The 25965-nt window shown below is 39.6% G+C and overlaps 1 protein-coding gene across 3 annotated transcripts in view; it reads left to right on the forward strand.

Moving 5' to 3' along the window:
* PAIP1 (poly(A) binding protein interacting protein 1) overlaps nt 1-25965 on the forward strand; it is a 37302-nt gene that overhangs the window by 1503 nt on the left and 9834 nt on the right. The window contains exons 1-9 of one of the 3 annotated variants that reach the window (XM_021718368.1): nt 218-242; nt 443-612; nt 9938-10123; nt 15127-15239; nt 17766-17877; nt 20397-20522; nt 21511-21617; nt 23698-23815; nt 24688-24742. In XM_021718368.1, coding sequence (XP_021574043.1) covers nt 514-612; nt 9938-10123; nt 15127-15239; nt 17766-17877; nt 20397-20522; nt 21511-21617; nt 23698-23815; nt 24688-24742 — 916 coding nt within the window. In that variant the 5' untranslated portion in view covers nt 218-242; nt 443-513. Of the gene's footprint in view, nt 1-217; nt 243-436; nt 613-9937; nt 10124-15126; nt 15240-17765; nt 17878-20396; nt 20523-21510; nt 21618-23697; nt 23816-24687; nt 24743-25965 lie in introns of those variants that run through there. The other 2 variants (XM_008069599.2, XM_008069600.1) reach the window with 2 other exon arrangements.

Consider the following 25965-nt stretch of genomic DNA (forward strand, 5'->3'; position numbering starts at 1 on the left):
GGGTAGAGACTGGCCAGAACCGGGTTTGGGGGTGGCTGCTGGAATCCTTTGTGCGCTCCGGCTGGGGGAGGGGCCGGGTGCGCGGTCCTGGAGTTCTGCGGTCCGGGTGGAAGTAAAAATCGCCCCCCTCCCCCGCCCCCGCCGCAGTCCTCCCAAGCGAGGCCTCAGGCGGGCGGCTGCCCCTTTTCCCCCTACTTCTTAAAAGAGAGAGAAAAGCTCGCAAGCGCTCGTCTGGGAGGCAGGTATGTCCGTAAATAAGCTAAAGCAAGTCTATTGTTCCTTTTTGCAGGCTCCCTGTACACATTCTGGCGATAACCTTACGTTTTGTGATGGTTCCTATTTAACTCTTAAAAACCGGAGCTTCTCGAGTGGTTTTTCAGTACATGGCAAGTGGTTATACAAAGGAATGAATGCATCTGACACCCCCTTTTTTCTTTCGCAGAGCAAACGAGGCCCCTGAGAGCTCCACCTAGTTCACAGGATAAAATCCCACAACAGAACTCAGAGTCAGCAATGGCTAAACCCCAGGTGGTTGTAGCGCCTGTTTTAATGTCTAAGCTGTCTGCAAACGCCCCCGAATTTTACCCATCAGGTTATTCTTCTAATTACACAGTAAGTACACCCTTTTCCTCCAACTCTGGGTTAATAGTGGAATAATTTTGTTATTAATGCTTGTGTTTTCTGTATTAAATGTAAAAACATCTTATTATTTCTGAACTCTTATGGAAACAAAGCTGATTCGGGAATTTTTTTTGTTATATTCAAAACATCAGAACGTAAGCACCAGAGTAGGAATTTTTGTCTGTTGTGTTCACTGCTGTATTCCTAGCATCTATAGAGTATCTCTATCTATAAACCTGATGTAGTCAAGGACATCTTTAATTTATACAACTAAAATCTGCTTCCAGACTATGAACAAACTGAAGAATTGTGGCCCGTCAAAGTTGATTTTTAATTTGATATTAGCAATATAACGGAGTATTCATTGGTGGCTTTGGGATAAATTGTCTTGCTATAAACTGATTGTGAGCTAGCTTTTTGAGTGTTGAGAAATAAACATCTGTGCTCATTTCTAGTGATATTTCATTATCTTAAATAGAAATAGTTCTGGTGCTAATTATCTCATATGCAGAAATGTAATGGGTTGTGATAGTGTTTACGTAGGTATAAAGAACTTTTAAACTTTCAGTTTCATCTTTGTCAATTACATAGCAACTTTAAAAATTGGTACTTTTTTTTCTTAAATAGCAGCAGAAAGCACAGTTGAAATAATGTTGAAAGGAATTTGTTGTGCTGGATGCAAAGGGATTAGTTGTAGAGAAGTGGGAGGGAACCATTCAATTAGGTTGAAGAAATGATTGATAATACTTTAGCATCCGTTCTGTCTTTTATTGAAGTATAGCATAGAATAGTGTACATAAGGGCTAGCTCAAAGTTTCATAAAGTGAACACAGGTAACTAGCATCCCAGGTAAGAAAAACTCCCCGAAGCTCCGTGCGTCCTCTTCTAATTACTCTCATGTCCAAGATTAACAACTTTTAATTTTTTTTTTTTTTTTTTTTTTTGAGTCAGTCTCTCAGTCTGTTGCCCAGGCTGGAGTACAGTGGCATGTTCACAGCCCCTGCAGCCTTGACCTGCCAAGCTCAGGTGATCCCTCTGCCTCAACCTTTCAAGTAGCTGGAACCACAGACATGTGCTAGCATGCCCGGCTAATTTTTTGATTTATTGTAGAGACAAGATCTCACCATGTTGCTCAGGCTGGTCTTGAACCACCCCTAGCTCAGGCAGTCTTCTCTCCTCTGCCTCCCATAGTGCTGGGATTACAGGCTTGAGCCACCGCACACAACTGTCTTGATTTAACAGAATAGTTTGCCTGTTTTCAAAACTTATATGAATGGAGTGATATAGAGTATATTCCTTTTTTCTTACTTTAACTCAATATCAAATTCGTGTTGTAGCATATAAATAAATAAAGATTTATTTATTTATTTTTTGAGTTGGAGTCTCACTCTGTCACCCAGACTCGAGTGCAATGGCCACTCCCGGCCACTGTAGCCTTGACCTGCTGGGCTCTGGCAATCCTTCCGCCTCAGCCTTCCAAGTAGCTGGAACTACAGGCGCGCGCTACCACGCCCGGCTAATTTTTGATTTGTTGTAGAGATGAGGTCTCGTCAAGTTGCCGGGGCTGGTTTCGAACCCGCAGGCTCAGGCAATCCACTCACCTCAGCCTCCCAAAGTGCTGGGATTACAGGTTGAGCCACCGAGCCTGGCCAGGTGACTTATTTTCATAACATTACATTGCATGAATATCACAGTCCCATTTGTCTGTTGAACGTTGAGTGGCTTCTGCATTTGGACTATTCCTGTCTCTGTCTTGGTGGCTATATGTATTTATTTTATTTTTTGCTACTTACCAAGCAGTGGAATTGCTAGGACGTAAGATAGCCAGCTTGAGTAGAGGCTGTCATAGTTTTCCGAAGAGTTCTACTATACACTCTGAGTAGTATATGAGTTCCTGTTCCGCTATTTTCTGGCCAGCACTTAGTATTTTCTGTTTAAGTTTAGCCATTCTAGTGGGTGTGTGGTATCTAGTTGTGGTTTTAGCTTGTATATTTCTTATAACTGATGATGGCACACCTTTTTGTTAAACTTTTTCTCTTTCATGTTTGATAGTAAAGTATGGAAAAGCTGTATTCCATATTTTAGATATTCCACACATCTTAGACTATATAGGAAGAAGCTTAGGGATTGCAAAGAGAAAAGTATAGGCCTAGCTGGAAGAGCAACTGATTTGGGGTGGAAAAGGCACTCTATCATGTAAAGTAGAAATGAGTATCTTGGGTTCTTGCCAGAAAATTGTATTTAGCCCAGAGAGGAGAAGATCCATTAGAGTGTGAGTAGTTGAATAAACTCCTGAGGATGTTTCACTTCTAGCAGCCACAAATGAGTTCTCATTTGTTTTCCTCCCTATTGACTTGGGCTGTTTTATTGTGGGAGGGACACAGTTTTTTTTCACAACCCTGTATTAACTGTTTTTACTTACTTCAAGTGACTTGGGCTATAAAAGCAGTGTATTGTCATTTTAGTCCACTTATTTTGAGCCACTGTCATCTTTAGGCATTCCTTGCCAGAACAAATTGTGACCTGGAAACAGGTGTGCCCTGCAGAGTATCCTTTTTTTTGGCCCTGGGTGGGTTTTTTTTGGTTGTTATTTTAATTAGTTACCAACACTTAAATTAGATATTGCAAATCTGAATTTCCTGGTTTCTCTTGAAATTTTACTGTCTGACCATAGTGGCGTGGCATTTTGATGGAGCAAAAGTTGGCTGGAGCTGAGTAGAGGCAGTCCTTTTGGATGGAGTGTGTGAACTCTAATTTGCTCTGTGGCTTTCTTCATTTGTTTGTCATCCACCTGGATTCCTTAGGAATTCAGGCTTGCTATTCCTGCTCTAATGTGTTCTCTAGCCTTACTGTTTTACCCTAACGTTACCCTTGGTCAAGGCTAAGCGTTTTTATCAATGACACTTTGTCACAAAACAGCAGAATCTTTATTTTTTCCCTGCCTCTTAGGGGAAGATCTTGTGAGGGAAATTATCCTTTTAGTAACCATAATCCAAAGTTGGCTATATTCATTCGCTTATTCAACAGATGGTTGACTCACTTATTGTGAGTCAAACACTGGAAATATAGCAGTGAACAAAATGAATGAAAATTCCTGTCTTCATGGAGTGTCTCTTCTAAATAGACCTTTGGTAGACTTATTTTTTAAAGTCTGGATCTCACTCTGTCACCCAGGCTGGAGTGGCAGGATCATGGCTATTCGTAGCCTCCGCTTCCTGGGCTCAGGCGATCCTTCTGCCTCTTCCTGAGTAACTGGGACTACAAGTATGTGCCACCATGCCTGACTGATTTTATTTTTTATGGAGATACAGTCTCACTATGTTGCCCAGGCTAGTCTTAAACTCCTAGGCTCAAGCAATCCTCTTGCCTCTGCTTCCCAAAGTGCTGAAATTAGAGGCATGAGGCACTGTGCATGGCCTATGGTAGTCTTTTGCTGTGCTTTCTTAACTCTTTAAAAGCCCCATGCCTTTTTTTCTTCAGTCCTTCCTCTAATCCTGCTTCTATAATTTCCTACTTTCCATGCCTTCTTACCAGTGAGTTACATTATCCATCTATTCCTGGCCATGGCTTCTTCTAAGACAAACCCTTATTTCTTGAATATTTAACAGTTCACTTACCAGAACCACAATTTTAATATAGGAAATCATAAAGTATTAAGAAGCAGAAAGAAGTCGCCCCTTCTTACTCCCACCCCCCACCAACCCCTGCACCCTGCACAAGCCAGCTTTTTGTCTAAGAGCATCCCCCTTCAAGTTACTGCTGGGTTTTTCTTTTGCCTTTCGATAGTAGCATTCTCCAGTATGTAAACCGATTCATTGTTCAACTTTATCTCTCACTGGTCATACCTGGTAATCTAATCCCCTAATGATACTATTTTTGAGATAGTTATGATGTCATTCGATTTTTTTTTTTAAAGAAATCTATCAGCCTCTTAACCTTCATTTTAAATTCAGTATGATATATTCATTTTAAAAGTTCCAATGTGCTAGGCCCTATGCTAGGTATAAGGGTACCTTTTTTTTTTTGAGTTGGAGTCTCACTCTGTCGCTCAGACTGGAGTGCAGTGGCCACTCCTGGCCACCGCAGCCTCGACCTGCTGGGCTCCAGCAATCCTTCCGCCTCAGCCTTCCAAGTAGCTGGAACTACAGGCACGCGCTACCATACCCGGCCAGTTTTTTGGTTTATTGTAGAGATGAGGTCTCACCAAGTTGCCCAGGCCATCCACTCACCTCAGCCTCCTGAGGTGCGGGATTACAGGCTGAGCCACCGAGCCCGACAAGGGTACCTTTTTAGTCTGACAAGCTCCTTCTTTTTTTAAGAACTAAGTATTCAGATACAAATTTGTTCTGTTTTTTTGCTCTTTATGTGTAATCCTTTATTTCCAAGATTCTGCAACCATTATTCTCTTCTAGACTTCAACCCATGTATTATCCTGTAACATTTGATACCATGAACACCTCTCCTTTCCTCTTCCTTTGGCTTTTATGAGAGCACTTTCTTCATTCTCCCAACTTGTAGGTTATTGCTTCTCCCCTCATAACACAATCCCTGAGGTTCTTTTTTTTCTACTAATCCTACTATTCCCTAGGATCTGACCATCACTGTCTTATGTACTAATAATCCTGATATCTATTTTTTTTCTCTGAACTCCAGACTTGTGTTTTCATTTGTTTGACCTCTTGTGAGGATGTCACATTCAAGTGCAAGTATAAAATCTATATGTAAATCTCTTCTTTCTAACTAGCTGCTTAAGCTAAGAACTTGGTATGTTGACTACCATTTCTCCTTCACACCCTTGCCCCAGTTCAATCCTACTAATAACTAAAGTAGTCTTGACTATTCCACTCTCTAAATATCTGATCAGTTTCCCTTTATTCCCACTGTTTTGAATTAGGTTCTCATCTCTTGACAATTTACACAAAGTACCTACCATGAAAGTAGATTTCCTAATTGATGCTATAGAACTCTTAGAAAATAAAACTTGCCTTGGGAGCCTGAGGTGAGTGGATTGCCTGAGCTCACGGGTTCGAGACCTGCCTGGGCAACTTGGTGAGACCTCATCTCTACAATAAATCAAAAAATTAGCCGGGTGTGGTGGCGCGCGCCTGTAGTTCCAGCTACTTGGAATGCTGAGGTGGAAGGATCACTGGAGCCTAGCAGGTCGAGGCTGTGGTGGCTGGGAGCGGCCACTGAACTCCAGTCTGGGTGACAGAGTGAGACTCTAACTCAAAAAAAAAAAAAAAGAAAAGAAAGCTTGAAAGTGTTCCTCAGTTTAGAAGCCATGTGACTCCACATTGAAGACTGAAGAAATCTGTACTTTTAAAAATCTGGTACGAGAGAACTAATGCAGACTTTGATTCAAGCATGTTGGAATGCCTGTCTGTTCTGAATACCCCATGCCTCCTTTTTTGCTTAAAATGGCAGGCTCTGGATTGTCTGTTCTGCTATATTCAGAGCAGTTTTACTTGTCAGATTTCAAATTTTCTTAAGAGAGTTCTGATGACTTAAAAACAGGAAATCAGTGTTCTAAACAGGTTTTTTGCCACAGTGAATAACAGTTGATAGAAATAGGAAATTAGTATCTTCAACTGGGATTTGTAGACTAGTCTTCCTGCTTTTCATTAGCATTAATAGTGGTAGAATACTACATGTCTGTAAAATTCACACATATATGTAGTTAACATTAAGTATATGAATGTATATGTTTATTATGCTTAACAGCTTTCACAATTTTGTAATAAAGAATCAATATTACGGGAACATCTCCTCACTCCAGAAGTAGGTACTGTTATCTCTTGTCTGTCTTTCCAGAAACTTTCTCTGTCTATACAAGTAAATATTTTTTTAAGTTAAATTGTACTAAAATATGGTTCTGTACTCTTCACTTAACGTTCTGTCTTGAAGCTATTTCTGTGTTGATAACATGTAAATATATCTTGTTTTCTTAAATAACTGTATGGTATTCCATTATATGGCTATTTGATAGTATATTTAACCAATTCCTTGGTTTTTTTTGTTGATGTTTTTTGAGTTGGAGTCTCACTCTGTTGCCCAGGCTGGAGTGCAGTGGGCTTAGGTGATCCTTCCATCTCTGCCTTCCAAGTAGTTGGAACTACAGGCACATGCTACCACACCTGGCTTATTTTTTGATTTATTGTAGAGATGAGGTCTCATCAAGTTTCCCAGGCTGGTCTTGAGCCCCTGGGCTGAGGCAATCCTCTTGCCTCAGCCTCCCAAAGTGCTGGGATTATAGGCTAAGCCACTGCGTCTGGCCCAATTCCTTGTTTAATATATTGTTACATGGATTTTTTGGTCAATGAGTATCTTTGTGCATAATGTCAAAGTAGGGTTTTAAGCTTTCGTCAGTTATTTTGAGTACAGTATAGGTTTAAAGTACAGGCTTTGATATGTGCTCAATTTTTCTAGCTATATGACCATACACAATCACTTAGGTTGGTACATGGTCCTTCCTTGCTAAACTAAGCCTCCCCCCCACGCCTCCCCCTCCCCATATTTCCCACTGCCTTAAGATCCTATTTTCTTAGTGTAGCCCCCCCAAAGCCCTATTCTGTCTTCTTATCTGCCTATTTAGCTACCCCTCATCCTCAGTTTCTGTATTCTGATTATTCTCTTTGCTTCCAAAAGGTATTGAGCCACATACCTACTTCTTTGGGGCATGTATGCTTTTTGTGCCCTCTGCATGGAATATCTTTCCTCAGATATTTATATGGCTGGACCATCCCCCCACCTTTCTTTCTTAGTTCTGTCTTAGTCTCTTGAAAATCTTTGCCTGACCATTTTTTTTTTAGTATATTTCAGTGTCTGAATGGATTATAAGCTCCAGGAAAGGAGGACCTAGTCTGCTTTATTTATGACACATTCATGCCATGACAGTGTCCCTAGTCCCTGAACTGTCTTTGGCACTTAGTAGGCTGTCAACATCCACACGGTTCTGAACGAATAGCCAAAGAAGCTTAACTGCTCTGTGCCTGTTTCTTCAGTGTAGGGGAGATAGTGATGCTTACATTAAAGTTTTTTGGTTTTTTTGGTTTTTTGGTTTTTTTTGAGTTGGAGTCTCACTCTGTCACCCAGATTGGAGTGTAGTGGCCACTCCCGGCCACCGCAGCCTCGACCTGCTGGGCTTCGGCGATCCTTCCGCTTCAGCCTTCCAAGTAGCTGGAACTACAGGCGCGCACTACCATGCCCGGCTAATTTTTGATTTATTGTAGAGATAAGGTCTTGCCAAGTTTGCCCAGGTGGGTCTCGAACTCGCGGGCTCAGGCAATCCACTCACCTCAGCCTCCCAAAGGCATGGGATTACAGGCTGAGCCACCGAGCCCGGCATACATTAAAGTTTTAAGTGAGATACTTGCAAGCCCTCAGTGTGTATCGCATGTAGCTATTGGCTTATTAATTAGAGTACCATCCTTTTCATTCTACTTTTTGGATGCAGTTTTTACTTTAGCCCCTTTATGTATGAGTACATAGCTGTTGGATTTGGAATATGTTTTAGTATTCTCTAGATATTTTAAAATGTAATTAATCTGTTAAATTTATATATTAGTCGCCAGACTAGGGGAATTTAACTCAATCCTTAGTCATAGCTGAAATGTTTATGATTAGTAAATAATTTCATCAACATTAACACTCCTTATAGTAGAGTGTCTAATGCGGATTCAACGTGTGATCAGACAGTTGTGAGAGTTTGAGTTTATCTGCCCTTTAGCTCAGTGAATACCATGTGAGCATGATAAGGGTGCATGAATCTGCTATTCTTATGGCAGGTCTTATTTCCTAAGTACCTCTCATAGTACATGCAAATTTTGCTTAGTATCACTCCAGTGTCTAAAGATGTAAAAAAAATATGGAACATGACCTCTAAATGGTGGTCAACTGATGGAGTAGCACCAACAATGGAAGGACAAATGCTGTGTTGGTCTTACTACTTAAACTGTGTGTCTGTCTCTAACATGGAGCTTTTCTAAGGGTATTTTGGCCATATATGACTTTTATTTATATATATATATATAAAATTCTTTAGTATTTATATATATATTAAATTCTAAAGAATTTATATACACACTCACTGACTTTAGAATTTAATCCCTTTGCAAAATGCTTTTATGCACAACTTTTTCATGTAGTTTCCTATTTGACTCCATTTGGAGAAGGCAACATTTCATTAAGCTATATAGTTATTATTAGGTCATAACTGTCAGGTAAATGTAAATGCTTTGGATGGTATTCCACGTATTAAGTGTGAAAGTTGCTGGTCTGATGACTTTTGTAAAACTCACCTGCAATTAACTAAATGGTTGGGAACTACCAAAGGTGACAGTGGTAGAAACATTAGCTGGAAACTACTACTATTGTCAAACTTGGTTAGAAACATAGATGTAGTAACCAAAAAGTCTTCTACTATTTATACCATGATGAAATTTTCTAGTTATTTGAGCAGCTTTGTGTATTTCCCTGTCCTTGGGGATTAACAGAAGACAAACTGTACTACGCTTTTTTCTTTTTCTTTTTTTATTAAGTCCTTTCATTCTAGGAGTGTTGTGGTTTTTTTGTGTTTTTTTTGGGTTGGAGTCTCACTCTGTCTGCTTCCAGCCACTGCAGCCTCGACCTCCTGGGCTCTGGTGATCCTTCCGCTTAGCCTTCCTAGTAGCTGGAACTACAGGTGCGCGCTACTACGCCCGGCTAGTTTTTGATTTATTGTAGAGATGAGGTCTCACCAAGTTGCCCGGGTGGGTCTCGAACCTGTGGGCTCAGGTAGTCTACTCGCCTTGGCCTCCCAAAGCACTGGGATTACAGGCTGAGCCACCGAGCCTGGCCAGTTTTTTTTTTTTTTTAATATAGAAGTTGTTAAACATCTACAAAAATATAGGGAATGATATAATGAATATCCATGACCTTAACAGTAAGCCATATGTGGTGACTTTTGTTTCTGTATTCCTGGTCCATCCCTCCTGTGCCATTTTGAAGGAAATTCTAGATCTTCTATTATTCACACATTTACCAGATTCTTAATTTTGATATTGGCATTGTAGTGAAAGATTGGTTGAAACTTTATCCCTCAGCCATCTTACAAATCTACCAGGAATGAGAAGATAATTCCTTTTCCAACTAAATGGAATCCTTCTGTTATAACACTTTAGCTATTAGGCAAAAAAGAAAGATGACCTTAATTTTATTGAAGAACATACATTTTATCATATGAGGGAGTCTTAAAAATCATTTGTAATAGAGATAAACCTCTTCATGTCTGTTTTACCTAGTTACATAGATTAAATTTTTTAAAATTTTTGATCCATAGGAATCCTATGAGGATGGTTGTGAGGATTATCCCACTCTATCAGAATATGTTCAAGATTTTTTGAATCATCTCACAGAGCAGCCTGGCAGTTTTGAAACTGAAATTGAACAGTTTGCAGAGACCCTGAATGGTTGGGTTACAACAGATGATGCTCTGCAAGAACTGGTGGAACTCATCTATCAACAGGTAAGTTGACTGATAGCAAAGAGTGATGTTCGGGTAATTTTCTCAAAACCCAAGGATGGTGGAACTCCCTGAAGGAAGCCAGGTTTATATTTACCCGCCTCTACACTTAACTCTTTATGGTTTGTGGGAATTCTAAGTCTATCTTGTCTAAAATTCCTGTGGTTAGGAATCCAAGGCTAGAGCCTGGCTGGACTGCAAATTCGCTTGTGTATTCAAGGCTTTATATAGACAGTATTTACCTGTATAGCCAAGGCAGTTTAGTATAGAAGGGGATTTGGGCACTTAAGAGGAAGGTTACATAAGTATCACAGTATCATACCCATCCCTTCAATGCCACCCCTTATTTTATAGGACCTGACATTAACAGTACACAGAAACTACAATTCTTTTCTCCTATTAAAAAATATGAGAGAATTTTCTTACCTTATAAATAGGTCTTTTATTTATTTTATCTTATTTCTAAAAAAAATTTATTTAAAATATGTGAGGTACAGTTCAGGGATAAATAGATCTTTTAAAAACCAGCCTACAGAACATACTGTCTTGAGTCTTAACTTTTTTTTTTTTTGAGTTGAAATCTCACTCTGTTACCCAGACTGGAGTGCAGTGGCTGCTCCCAGCCACCGCAGCCTCAACCTGCTAGGCTCAGGCAATCCTTTTGCCTCAGCTTTCCAAGTAGCTGGAACTACAGGCATGCACTACCACACCTGGCTAATTTATTTATTTATTTATTGTAGAGATGAGATCTCGCCAAGTTGCCCAGGCAGGTCTCGAACCCGCAGGCTCAGGCAATTCACTCACCTCAGCCTCCCAAAGCGAGGGATTACAGGCTGAGCCACCGAGCCCGGCTGAGTCTTAACATTTTTGCTTGACTACACTTTCTTAAAAAAATTTTTTTTTTTGCATCGGAGTGTCACTCTGTCGCCAACGCTGGAGTGCCGCCAAATGCTCACAGCCACTGCAGTCTGGACCGGCTAAGCTCAGGCAATCCTTCCGCCTCAGCCTTCAAAGTAGCTAGAATTACAAGCACATGCCACCAAGCTTGGCTAATTTTTTGATTTATTGTAGAGATGAGATCTCGTCAAGTTACCCAAGCTGGTCTCAAACCCTGAGCTCAGACTGTCCTCTTGCCTTAGCCTCCCAAAGTGCTGGGATTGCAGGTGTGAGCCACTGTGCCTGGCTTCTTTTAAAATTTAAGGGTTTGCATCTTAATTTCTTGAAAGTCTAATTTAGTTTGTTGAGATTGTTTTGTCAGACAACATTTAGTTTTGATCCCAGCATATTGATCATTGAAATATTAACTTTGATCCCAGCATATTGATCATTGATACATTAACTTTGTTTTAAAAAGTTGAGTGTTTTCTACTGGATTTTTCCAGTAGGGTGAAAAATCCAGTAGAAAACACTCAACTTTTTAAAACAAAGTTTTTGAAGATCAGTGTGATACTGGTCAAAAACAGTAGGTGATGAACAAAAATACAAACCTGATAGTTTTTAAGTCATTGCTACAAGAGCAACTCAAATTTGGAATAATATGGAAAGGTGATTATAATTCAAGTTGATTATATCCTACCTGATGTTTGATTTGGCTACTTTTTCAAGTTGTCCTGAACTCTTACTGGACCTCAAGATTAGCCAATTCTTAGGTTTTAAGAAATGTCTCAGATTTTACTCAGATAGAACTACTCTATTTGTCCTCCTTTCTGTTTTCTGCCTGTAAATGGATTGAAAAGGAATATTAGATCAGAGAAATGAAAGAAAAAGACATATTTCTTACTGTTTTTCTAGTTTAGTTTGAGTTATTCAGTAGACTACATAATTGTAGTTCTTCAGGATTGGGCAGAGGGGTCTTTAACCTGACAAACTACAACTACTTCTGTGATTGTCTTAAAGTCAGTTCTTCAAATATATACTCAGTATATTTAAAATTTTTAATATTCTGTGACCAGTGATATATAGATTTATTAACAGTTGCTTATTTTCACTGAGGTAATTTGTGGAAATAATAACTAACAAAAGAGAACCTATTATTTTATTTATTTATTTATTTTTGAGTTAGAGTCTCACTCTGTCGCCCAGACTGGAGTGCAGTGGCCGCCTCTGGCCACCGCAGCCTCGACCTGCTGGGCTCTGGCGATCCTTCCGCCTCAGCCTTCCAAGTAACCGGAATTACAGGCGTGCACTACTATGCCCAGCTGATTTTTTGATTTATTGTAGAGATGAGGTCTTGCCTGCCCAGGCGGTTCTCGAACCCACGGGCTCGGGCAATCCACTCACCTCAGCCTCCCAAAGGCACGGGATTACAAGCTGAGCCACCGAGCCTGGCTGAGAACCTATTATTAAAGATGGCAGATTAAATATACTCATTCAACTTTGATCCCTCCCAAACACCATTTTTAAGAAAAAGAATTCTATAAGGATAGAGAAGCAGAAAGGAGATAAAAGCACCAGTTTCAAAGACTAGAAAGCAGGTGGGTGAGTGGTAACTTGGCCGTTCTAAAGTTGAATTGCATGCCTGTAGGGAAAAGCCGAGAATCTGATTTACAATGCATAATCTCAAAAGGCTCTAGAATAAGGATGGAATGAGGCCAAAAGAATTTTTGAAAAATCTAAAAAAGTTACAGCCTCTAAATCTTTTTGTGCTGAGACAATTTGAAGTGTTGGAAATATTATTTTAACCCTTCTCAAAAAATTAACGAAGGAGGTACTCTAAAGAAAGAGTAGTTATACCAAGGATGAGGACCTGGGAACCAGGAAACGAAACTCTGTAGGAGGCTAGGTGAATTTTCAGATGATGGTTGAAAGGAGATCTTAAGACAATAATAGCAGCATGCATAGCAGGACTGGAGCAACTAGGCTTCACCAGAATAGGTCAGAAGACTCGGAAAGGACTTCCCTGAAAAGATGAGCACACTTGCTATGTTTGAAGTTACTGAAGAAATTTATAAGCTAGTGAGATTAGATATAAATCAGTAAGTAGATTAAAAAGTGGAAAAAATTAGTCTAGGGAAAACAATTTTGTGCAAATAGGTAAAATTGGAGTAATACATGGTTCAGCTATAAATGGAAATACAACCAATAAAATCGTGGTAAAACCACACTGATAGATTAAGGGAGTAAGAAATAGTGGAATGGGGTAGCATTAAGCAGGAGGTGAGGCTAAAAAGCTCATCTTCTGTGGTGAGAAACTAAGGTTGAGTATCCCTTATCTGAAATGCTTGAGACCCAGAAGTGTTTCAGATTTCAGATTTTTTGCATATTTACATGAATAGCATATGAGATGGGAAGTCTCTTGCAGCTGAAGGAGTTTGAGGGGCTATATTCTCATAAGCATGCTGAATAAACTATGTATTATGCACCTGTACTTTGACTGAGATCTCTCACATAAGGTCAGGTATGGAATTTTTCACTTGTGCATCATGTCAGCACAGAAACACTTGGATTTTGGAGCATTTTGGATTAGGGATGCTCAACTTGTCCAGGCTGTTCTCAAAGGGATGCTTAACTTGTAGTAAGAAGTAACATCTAAACTAAAAAAAAAAAAATCACATGGCATGGAGATACAGAGGTTAAAACATTTTTACCTGAAAGAATTGAAATTGGTTGTCTATGGGAGTAAAACTGGGTGTAGATAGGGAAGTAAGAAACTGTTGAATGAATGACAGTCTTGTAGAACTTAAGTCTTTAAATCGTGTGTGTGATAACTGTTAAAAATTAAAGGAAAACTGGCGATGCCAATAATGGGAAAAGTATAAGTTTGAATTTCAAGTCTTGTAGTACCAGCTAAACATACGTGGTATTAGGAGAAATCAGTCTTTCTCCCTGGATGTGAAATGTACTGAGTCTTATGTGAACAAGGAAATAATTAGAAATGAAAAGCTCTAATGAACTCCAAGTAGACCTAACTTGGGGTTGGAGTGGCAGCAGGCTGTGTTTAAATACCTTTATGGCTAAGTTTCTTAACTTCTTAATGTATGTTTTTCTACCTAAGTATTAGGTGGTAAACTTATATTCTCTACTTTTTTTTTTTTTTTGAGTTGATGTCTCACTCTGTCTCCCAGGCTGGAGTGCAGTAGCATGCTCACAGCCACCGCAACCTTCGCCTGCTGGGCTCAGGCGATCCTGCTGCCTCAGCCTTTCAATAACTGGAACTATAGGCACATGCTACCATGCCCGGCTAATTTTTTGATTTATTGTAAAGATGAGGTCTCGCCAAGTTGCCCGGGCTGGTCTTGAACCCATGGGCTCAGACAGTCCTCTCACCTCAGCCTCCCAAAGTGCTGGGATTATAGGCATGAGCCACCACACCCGGACCTCTACTTTTCTTTAAAAGCTGCGATTAAAGTTAAACTTCCTGAAGTACTGCTTTGGCTACATCACACAATCTTTAATGTGATGTGTTGTCTCACTGCATGATTTTTTTTTAATAGTTTAGCTGTTTTAATTTCTTCTTTAGTCTTCAAGCATTCTTGGCGTGTTCTTTACGTGTTAGTCTCTAGTTCTAGGTACTATTAATCATCTTTTTAGGAATCAAACTGAAGCTCCAGGAGGCTTAGTCCAAAGTCATGAAGCAAAATGCCAGGGAATCTTATTCTGGACTGCTAGACACCAAAGCTGTGCTTTCCTACCCCAGGCAGCACCATTGGCCAGGAGTTTGGCAGTATTCTCATTAATAATTGTCACCATGCAGCTGGGTACATGTACACATTTTCTGCAGAAACAGGTTAGCATAAAGAGACATTATCTTGTTTGTTTTCTAGTTAGTAACCTCAGGTAAATGGTGAGGAAGAAATTGCCTTAAAGTTGTCTTTTTCTTTATACTTACTGTGACTCTTGGTAAAAGGTTGGGAGGGAGAGTGAACTTAATTTCCTTATGCCTAACAATTACAAAAGAGTTGTATATGGTCAGTTGGGGAGTCAATTTTTTTCCTCTTTAGAATATTGTTGTTAAGTATTTGCATTAATAATGATGTATGTGTCATATGAAACTTCTTTTTTTAAAGGCCACATCTATCCCAAATTTCTCTTACATGGGAGCTCGCCTGTGTAATTATCTGTCACATCATCTGACAATTAGCCCACAGAGTGGCACCTTTCGCCAATTGCTACTTCAAAGGTTAGTGTGAATATGAAATGAAAGGAAAACTAGTTCCAAACATACTAGAATTTGGCCATTCCTCAGATCATACATTACAAAAAGTTGCTGGGGAGACTAGAGCAATCCATTCTTATTTGCACAGTATTAAAAGTTTATAGTCAAATATATCTTTTTCTGTAATGGCCATTGAATTTGGTTTTGTATTTAGAAAGGCATCTCCTTTTTAAAGATCTTAAAAATGATGACTTACGTATTTCTCACTATTTTTGTTGTTTAGGTTTGAGTAAGGATATCTAATTTTAGAATAGAATACAAGTGAATAATCCATTTTTTTTCCCTTATTGATTTAAACTACCACGTTTATCACACTGCATTTTTATATTTGGGCTTTATTCTGGACTTTCGTCCCATTTACCACTTATTTTGTTCCTTTTTGTTATCATATAATAGCTATTAAAAAGCTATAATTTTAAAAAATATCTAGTTCTTTCTTTTGCAGAATCTTCTTTGCTATGTTTGTTTTGTCCAATGAACTTTAGAATCAGTGTTTAAATTACATAAACCTTGTTGGTATTTGTTAGATATTTTGGAGATGATAATTGAGTTTATAAGCCAATTTAGGGAAAACTAATTTTCTTATTCATGTTGTCTTTGTTAGCAAGGTCATCTTCAAGTTTATTTTAGTTTGTCCATTAGTTCTTTAAACATCTTTTAATGATTACAAAGTATTCCATTGTGTGGTTAAACTGCAGTGGAACAGAATAAACACTCTAAAAGTAGACCCAAAGACACTTAAATTGAGCTTTTGATGAAAAGATAAATTGTACTGATAGCGTAACTGAGTACCTAGTTGGGAGAAAAAGATGGGTTCCTGTTTTACTCAATATGTCAAAGTAAGTTCCAATTATATAAAATACTTAAAAGTGAAATGGTAAATACTAAGAGGGAAAATTGACAATTAAACAGATCTTAGGTCAGCAGTGCCCTTTTAAGCAGGACATGATATTTAAAGGCCCTAAAACAAATGACCAATTTTTGTTATATATAGATTACAACATTTAAGGGTAAGGCATACATCTATGAAGTAAAAATCAGGAAATTTATAACACATTGCAGTGAGCTTATTTGTTTAATACAAGATAGGAGTCTCTTAGGAATGAGTAAGAAAAAGATCAGTATTTTTTTTTTTGAGTTGGAGTCTCACTCTTGTCGCCCAGGCTAGAGTGCAGTGGCATGCTCACAGCCACTACAGCCACTACCTGCTGGGCTTAGTCCATCCTTCCGTAGGAACTACAGGCATGTGCTACCACGCCTGGCTAATTTTTTTATTTATTGTAGAGAAGAGGTCTCAACAAGTTGCCCAGGCTGGTCTCGAACCCCTGGGCTCAGGCAATCCTCTCGCCTCGGCCTCCCAAAGTGCTGGGATTACAGGCTGAGCCACCGGACCTGGCCAAAACCAGTATTTTAATAGAAATATTTAGAATGGCCCTTAATAGATACAGTTTGAAAAAATATAGATGACAGTTATAAAAAGATGATCTGCTCTTGACCTGTATTTAAATAAAACTATAGCTTTTGGAAAGATACAAAATGGGTACTTCTAGGAGAAGGATGCCTGAAAGGCTCATTTAACCTCAGTGCTTCTCACCCTTGGCTATGCCGTAGAATTACCTAGACACTTAAAATAGGACTAAGATCCTGCCCTCATTCTTAGAAATTCTGGTATAAATGAATTGAGGTGGAGCCAGGGCTTTTTAATTTTTTTTTTTTTTAATTTATTTTTGAGTCAGAATCTGTTGCCCAAGCTGGAGTGCAGTGGCACACTCATGGCTACTGCAGCCTTAACTTGCTGGATTCAGGCGATCCTTTTGTTGCAGCCTTCCAAGTAGCTGGAACTACAGGCATGCACAACCACGCCCAGCTAATTTTTTAATTTATTGTAGAGATGAGGTCTTACCATGTTGCTCAGGCTGGCCTTGAATCCCTGGACTTAAATAATTCCCTGCCTCCCAAAGTGCTGGGATTACAGGCATGAGCCACTGTGCTTGGCCAGGGTACTGTTTTTTTAAAGCTCCCCAAGTGATTCCACTGTGTAGCTATAATTGAGAACTACTCTTCTGATTCTCGTTGTCTCTTTAGTCCCCTATGTGTGTGCTGTATAGTACTATAATACTGTCAAAGATATTAATGTGGAGAAATGCTAATGAAATAACAGGAAAAAAAACAGCGTGGTTCTACCCCTTTAAAAAATATATACATACTAACTGGGCACAGTGGCTCACGCATGTAATCCCAGCACTTTGGGAGGCAGAGGTGAGAGAATTACCTGAGCCCAGAGGTATCACAGTTTCTTAAAATTGGGAGTCTTATATGAAAAGATATATATTTTAGCTGATACAATATAAAGAAACATATTATAGAAAGTTAGGGTGTTGGGACATTGTACTTGCCTCTTGCTGTGGACAACTAAACTGACAAGAGGTAGTCTTGTTTGAATGTTTAAAAAAAAACAATGTGATATTATAAAAGATATATCTTTATTAGATGTCGGACTGAATATGAAGTTAAAGATCAAGCTGCAAAAGGGGATGAAGTTACTCGAAAGCGGTTTCATGCATTTGTACTCTTTCTGGGAGAGCTTTATCTTAACCTGGAGGTGAGAAGAAATTTTTCTTTTAAGTACTTACAAGGCCTCAGAACATAAATTGATCTCAGTGAGGAATTAGTGTTCACTTTTACAAAATTAAGATGTAATGCAAGTGGGGGACTGGGCAAGAAAGAAGATGTTTCAATATCTACTCATGGTAGTGTCTGTACTCTACTGGACAGTCTGTTTCTTCTGTTTGTGGGCAGATTGTTGGAAATAATTACTGAGCTTTTTAAAGTCTTTATTTAGTTTTAGGAATCTGCAGTTTGCATGTGAGTTTAAGCTCTTGCGATACTGACAGTGATAGTTTTCTGAGTTCTTCGGTCGTAAGTTTTTTTTTTTTTTTGAGTTGGAGTCTCACTCTGTCACCCAGACTGGAGTGCAGTGGCCGCTCCCGGCCACCGCAGCCTCGACCTGCTGGGCTCTGGCGATCCTTCCGCCTCAGCCTTCCAAGTAGCCGGAATTACAGGCGCGCGCTACCACGCCCAGCTGATTTTTTGATTTATTGTAGAGATGAGGTCTCGCTGCCCAGGCGGGTCTCGAACCCGCGGGCTCGGGCAATCCACTCACCTCAGCCTCCCAAAGGCGCGGGATTACAGGCTGAGCCACTGAGCCCGGCTGGTAGTAAGTATTAATACATTTAATATGTTGACTGTCAGGCGGTGGCTCAAAGCAATTACTCTGCAGAATACAAAGCTCTGAGTGAAGAAGAAAGGGGCTAGAGTTTCTGACTTTACCCTAATTCACCCAGAAAAGTCATTTTAGAATATTTTTGCTTACTTTTTTAATTAACAAAAATTATATTTATGATGTATAACATATTTTGATATAAGTATACATTGTAGAGTGGCTAAATCAGCTATTTAACATATGCTTTGCCTTGCATCTTTTGAGTCTCACTCTGTTGCCTAGGCTGTAGCACAGTACTATCATGGCAGCCTTGACCACCTGGGGCCAGGTGATCTTTCTACCTCAGCCTGAGCTGTAGCTGGGATTATAGGTGTACACTACCATGCCTGGCTAAGTTTTGTATTTTTTTGTAGAGATGGGGTCTTATTATGTTGCCTAGGCTGGTCTCAAACTCCTGGGCTCAAACTATCCTCCCGGCCTCCCAAAGTGCTGGGATTACAAGCACGAGTCACTGTGCTTGACCGGAGGTTTTCAAGTATATAATATACTGTTAACAGTAATCATCATGATGTACTTACTCCTCCTGTCTAACTGAAATTTTGTATCCTTTGACCAACATCTCCCCCGTTCCCCCATTTCCCAAGAATCGTTTTTTGTCCTATTATATGTTAATCGTCAATATAAAATGCATTTGTGCAAAGTCTACAGCTAAACATGTTTGTAAACGTAGGTGGTATACTTATATTCATGTTAGTAGATAATATAGGTGCTGTATTCAGCACAGCACTATTGCTTCTTGATTAGCTTGATTTTTTTTTTTTTTTTTTTTTTTCATGATCAGTAAATTCCAGATATTGGCTTATACCTTTTTTTTGTTTTTTGAGTTGGAGTCTCACTCTGTCGCCCAGACTGGAGTGCAGTGGCCAATCCCGGCCACCTCAGCCTCGACCTGCTTGGCTCCGGCGATCCTTCCGCCTCAGCCTTCCGAGTAGCCGGAATTATAGGCATGCGCTACCACGCCCGGCTGATTTTTTGATTTATTGTAGAGATGAGGTCTCGCTGCCCAGGCGGGTCCCGAACCCGCGGGCTCAGGCAATCCACTCACCTCAGCCTCCCAAAGGCGCAGGGTTACAGGCTGAGCCACTGAGCTTGGCTGGCTTATACCTTCTTAAACTCTGATTTGGGAACTTAATGTCATAAACACCAATAATATCAGAAGCATCATAAGTCACATGAGTCCACTATCAAATGTGCATCTCAGTCATTGTATCTAAAAGGTCTTTGTCTGGTCCAGAGTCTAATTTACTATCTCTTTTTTAACCACAGGGAGACTTGATTTTTAAAAAAACTTCTTCAGTCTAATTTGTATGTAAACCAGAATAAGAACACCAGTCCAAGATGTGCTTTAAGTGAAGAGTCATTTTAAGAGCATTTTCTGTATGGAAGTAATGATGATGCATCTGGCGGGGTGGTTCATAAAGGTGTAAGGCGTAGTTTCTGCACCCAAAATTCCTCTATGCAGTGAGATACTGATACCAGTCTAATGCAAAATAGAATAAAATGTTCTGTATTTTTAAAAAATAGTGGTAGCTTAACAAACTAGAGAAAGCCTTATGAAGTAGTAACATCAGAGTGGGCTTAAATTATCCTACCCCTCTTATGATAAATGGGATTTAAATTTTACCCATAGCTTACTAGTTTTATTAGAGGTCTTAGTTACATATAAAGTAATTCTAACATTCTGTGAAGATACCAAAGTGTGTTCTATGATTTTTTTTGGTCTAGTTAAAACATTTATTTTTGTTATTTATTTTGCCAGTACCTTGTTAGACCATTTAATGTGTCTATATTATATATTAGCATCATGACTTTTAATTTTTTTTTTTTTGTCCTGCAAGATCAAGGGAACAAATGGACAGGTAACGAGAGCAGATATTCTTCAGGTTGGTCTTCGGGAGTTGCTCAATGCCCTCTTTTCTAATCCTATGGATGACAACTTAATTTGTGCAGTAAAATTACTGAAGGTAAGTTTTACTTTTTTAATAATTATTTTACCCAACTAATTTATAATTTAGAGGAAGGAAAGTATGTGTATTTATACAAATGAAATCAAGATTAAGTAAAATATTGAAGTTCTTCACCAAAACCAACACTGATTATATCAATCACTGTAAGGATGTGGGGAAAGACATGTACTCATTTACTATTGACAGGAGTATACTCTGGTTCAGGATTTGAAAGGAAAATTTCCTATTACTTGTCACTAAAGTATACATGTTCATTGACCCACCAAACCTATGTTTAGGAATTCAACCTACGAAAATATCTACATATAGAAAGACATGAGGAAAGATTACTAGTAGTGCTACAGTGGCTAAACTGAAGATAATACAAATATTCATCAGTAAACATTTATGGATTTGTTATGGAATGGATAAATAATGTTCATGCACAGATTGTTATAATCAGTCTTGGTTTTTGTTTTGTCATAGCTGATGAGTAAAAAAAAAAAAAATCACATTTTACTTTACATTTTCCCGATAACTAATGAATTTAAGCATTTCATCATGTTTTTTAGCCATTTGTTTATTATATAATCGTTTCTAAAAATTACCTTTTAAATCCTTAATTTATTTTTTCCTGGTAGAGTTTGGCTTGTTTTAATTCAAAGTTTCTATAATTATTGCATGTTATTTGTTACAAAAGTGATATGTTCACTAAAACCTGATAGCCTATCTTAGTTATACAGAGACTGTAATATATAGGCATTGCCATATAAAGCCCATGATTAAAGTTCTGCTATAGTTCATTCATTAGTTCCTTCCAGTTCAGAGAAACGTAAGAGGGTATAGAGATCTCTGAATATTAGATGGTAGACAGAGAATAATTGAGAATATTTAGCCTGCTAAATTCATCTTGTTCAGAGAATGCTTGATCTGTTACTAATATCTTACTTTTGAGAATTTTTACATTCTATTGAGTTCCTTATTTTATTGATGCCCGCTTTTTTAGTTGACAGGGTCAGTTTTGGAAGATGCCTGGAAAGAAAAAGGAAAGACAGATATGGAAGAAATTATTCAGAGAATTGAAAATGTTGTCCTAGATGCGAACTGCAGTAGGTACGAAAAGAAGTAATGCAGCTAGCTAGTAGATCTCAATTTCTCTCTTTTTCTTTGAGGATTGTTTTTCTTTTTTTGTGTTGGAGTCTCACTCTGTCGCCCAGACTGGAGTGCGGTGGCCCCTCCCGGCCACCGCAGCCTCGACCTGCTGGGCCCCAACGATCCTTCTGCCTCAGCCTTCCAAGTAGCTGGAACTACAGGCGCGCACTACCATGCCAGCTAATTTTTGATTTATTGTAGAGATGAGGTCTCACCAAGTTGCCCAGGCGAGTCTCGAACCTGCGGGCTCAGGCAATCTACTCACCTCAGCCTCCCAAAGGCACGGAATTACAGGCTGAGTCACCGAGCCCAGCAGGAGTGCATTTTATAAAAAGAGTCACATCACAACAAACCCGGCTGAGGATTGTTTTTCAATCTGCTATACTTCATCAGGGTAATTTATATCTTACAGATCTATAGAAATATTTAAAGGAATAATATTTTACCTATGATTTCTCCTCACTAGACATTTTTGTTCAGTTACATTAAGAAATTGAAAAAGAGCCGGGCTCGGTGGCTCAGCCTGTAATCCCGTGCCTTTGGGAGGCTGAGGTGAGTGGATTGCCTGAGCCTGCAGGTTCGAGGCCCGCCTGGGCAGGCAAGACCTCATCTCTACAATAAAATGAAAAAATTAGCCGGGCGTGGTAGCGCGCGCCTGTAATTCCAGCTACTTGGAAGGCTGAGGCAGAAGGGTCGCCAGAGTCCAGCAGGTCGAGGCTGCGGTGGCTGGGAGTGACCACTGCACTCCAGTCTGGGCAACAGAGTGAGACTCCAAAAAAAAAAAAAATGAAATTGAAAAAGTGGCTGGACTTGGTGGCTTATCATCCCAGCACTTTGGGAGGCCAAGGCGAGAATTGCCTAAACTCAGGGGTTTCAGACCAACCTGGGCAACTTGGTGAGACCTTGTCTCTTAATAAATCAAAAAATAAGCTGGGCATGGTAGCATGTGCCTGTAGTTCCAGCTACTTGGAAGGCTGAGGTGAAAGGATCGCTGGAGCCCAGCAAGTTGAGGCTACGGTAGCCATGAGCGTGCTACTGCACTCCAACTTGGGTGACAGAGTGAGACTCTGACTCAAAAAAAAAAAAAAGAAATTGAAAAAGTTAAGATTTTCCTGTGTTAAGACATGAGTCCAATGAAAAAATGATTCAGACAGACTTGTTCAATGAATATTTGGGTAAAGTACTACCATAAGTATAGTAGGAAACAAAAATGTTAGAAGGAGAACCACTACCTTCAAGGACCATAGTGTCACAGTTATATGGAACAGATTTCAAGACTGTTTTTTGTTTTTGAGTTGGAGTCTCACTCGGTTGCCCAGACTGGAGTGCAGTGGCCGCTCCCGGCCACCACAGCCTCGCCTGCTGGGCTCCGGCGATCCTTCCGCCTCAGCCTTCCAAGTAGCTGGAATTACAGGCATGTGCTATCACGCCCGGCTGATTTTTTGATTTATTGTAGAGATGAGGTTTCACTGCCCAGGCGGGTCTCGAACCCACGGTCTCCAGCAATTCACTCACCTCAGCCTCCCAAAGGCGCGGGATTACAGGCTGAGCCACTGAGCCCAGCTCAAGACTGTTTTTTAATGAGTTTATGTCATACAGGAAATTTCTGGAAAATCAAAACATCAAATGTACATGTTAAATTTAGGAAATAAAGTTTTAGGCTCGGCACAGTGGCTCAAGCCTGTAATCCCAGCACTTTGGGAGGCTAAGGCGAGAGGATTGCCTGAGCTCAGGGGTTCGAGCCCAGCCTGGATAACTTGGTGAGACCTCATCTCTACAATAAATCAAAAAATCGTCTTGGCGTGGTAGCGCATGCCTGTAGTTCCAGCTACTTGGAAGGCTAAGGTGGAAGGATCACCTGAGCCCAGCAGGTCGATGCTGGGGTGGCCGTGAGCCTGCCACTGCACTCCAGCCTGGGTGACAGAGTAACACTCCAACTAAAAAAAAAAAAAAAAAGATTTTAGGTGTCTGTGAGGTATTTTAGGGCCTGACAGCACTTATGATAGATATACTTTAACGTATTTTTGACTTTTGTCTGCAGAGATGTGAAACAGATGCTCTTGAAGCTTGTAGAACTCCGGTCAAGTAACTGGGGTAGAGTCCATGCAACTTCAACATACAGAGAAGCAACACCAGAAAATGATCCTAATTATTTTATGGTATGTTAGTGTTGATAGTTTACATTTTGCTTTATGCTTAAATTCAGTTTTGGAAATCAGATGAGTTAAAGCTATTCTCAGAATTTAATACCTAATAACTCTCTTTACTGGCTTAGGGTGACATGGTAGTCTGTAGACCAGATAAAGGGAAGAGGCCTAGAATTGTCCAGTGAAAGGGAGAGACCACAGAAAGATCCATCCAGTGACAAGGGAGATTGTTAAGGCTTGGACTTGAGTAAAAAAGGAAAAGTTCTTGTGATTCTGATGGTGCTATCTGTTTTCTGTCACATTCAGTGAACTGTTCTGTTATGCATTGTGATTTGGTGTCAGCTCATTTTTAGCTGTGGTTTTCCCCTACCACGGATGGCAGGAAGCAGTTTTTCCTGAGAATTCATAACCAAGGACCTGCATCTGAGACTCTTATTTTGCATGTTGTTATAAAGTAAAATAGGAAAATAAAAATGATCTTCCAGCCAACACTGCCCTGAAGCTCCTGACATTAACACACATAAAGCAACTGTGGAAGAATGCTCCTCCAACTTCAGTCTTAGTAATTCTTAAAGAAATGTTGGGGCAGAGGGAAACTACAACTAAAAATGAACTGATGCTAAATCACAGTGCACAACAGAACAGTTCACTGAATGTGACAGATTGCAGACAGCACCATTATCATAACTAGATTAACAGAATGAATATCTGGAAATCATAGACTTGCTCAGTGAAATGAAAATGGCTACTAGGAAGTTAGTTTTTTTGCTTGTTCTTGCGTTATCAGGTGCAGACAAGTGACATCAGTCATGTTTCACTAAAGTACTTTTCAAAAAGTCAATTCTGAAATGATTACATATTTTTATTACTTTGATTCATCCTAGAATGAACCAACATTTTATACATCTGATGGTGTTCCTTTCACTGCAGCAGATCCAGGTATGTTGTCTGACAGTCATTTTTTTTTTTTTTTTTGTTGAATTTGTTAATTACAGAAAACCACATCCTTACCAGCACAGAATTGTAGCTTTTTGACCACTTGAACCATTTCAAATGAAAATCTGAATCCATATATAGTGTCTTGTCACTATAACAAAAAAGTAGAATTCCTCAATTAAATATAACCATTTTAGTTTTATATTTCCTCTAACATTTTGTTTTATATTCTTAAACTTTCAGGTGATTAGAATGGAGGAGAAAGATTCTAGTTCTAGCTCATGATATAGTCAGCAGCATATATTAATATGGATCAATGCTTGTTAATACCAATAATTACAGATTCCATTATTGCTTGGTGCGCCAGAATTCATTAAAATCCAAATCTCTGCAGACTTCCCCTTCCAGAAGAGGATCACTTATAGAAAGATTGCCTTAATTGTGATAAATGAGACTCTAGGGTGAAGAAGAAAAATTTTTTCCATTTGATAACAAACTACAAGCTGCTTAGGGTCAGAATTTTTCCTTTTGTTTATTCTGGATTGCAAGCATTGACTGTCCTGTGCCTCTAGCACAAAGAAGTTTCTTTAGGACAAGGAAGTAGAATTAAGTTATAGGCTGTGTCGTCTTCAGCTTTACTAAATGTTGCTAAATTTCTTTCCGGCATCATTATGCCATTTAATATTCCTAACAGCAGCATGAGGTTTCCTGCTCCTTATCATTGGCAGTACCTCTTATTAGACTTAATTTTTGTGAATCTCATTGTATGAAATTCTATCTTGCTATCATTTTCTTTTTTTTTTTTTTTGAGTTGGAGTCTCGCTCTGTTGCCCAGGCTGGAGTGCAGTGGCACACTCATGGCCATCCCAGTGTTGACCTGCTGGGCTCCGCAATCCTTCCACCTCAGCCTTCCAGGTAGCCAGGACTACAGTCACACACTACCACACCTGGCTAACTTTCTGTTTATTGTAGAGATGTGGTCTTGCCAACTTGCCTGGGCTGGTCTTGAACCTGCGGGTTCAGGCAATCCACTCTCCTCGGCCTTCCAAAGTGCTGGGATTATAGGCTGAGCCATCACGCCCACCCCATTTTATTTTGAAGTAGTGATATTGAATTTCTTTTCCGGCTCCTGTTGACCTTTTGATGACTTCCTTTAAGAATTGCCTATTGCCGGGCTCGGTGGCTCAGCCTGTGATCCCGCGCCTTTGGGAGGCTGAGGTGAGTGG

Source organism: Carlito syrichta, unplaced genomic scaffold, assembly GCF_000164805.1.
Source record: "Carlito syrichta isolate Samal-C Ts95f unplaced genomic scaffold, Tarsius_syrichta-2.0.1 Scaffold312137, whole genome shotgun sequence".
NCBI classification, from domain to species: Eukaryota; Metazoa; Chordata; class Mammalia; order Primates; family Tarsiidae; genus Carlito; species Carlito syrichta.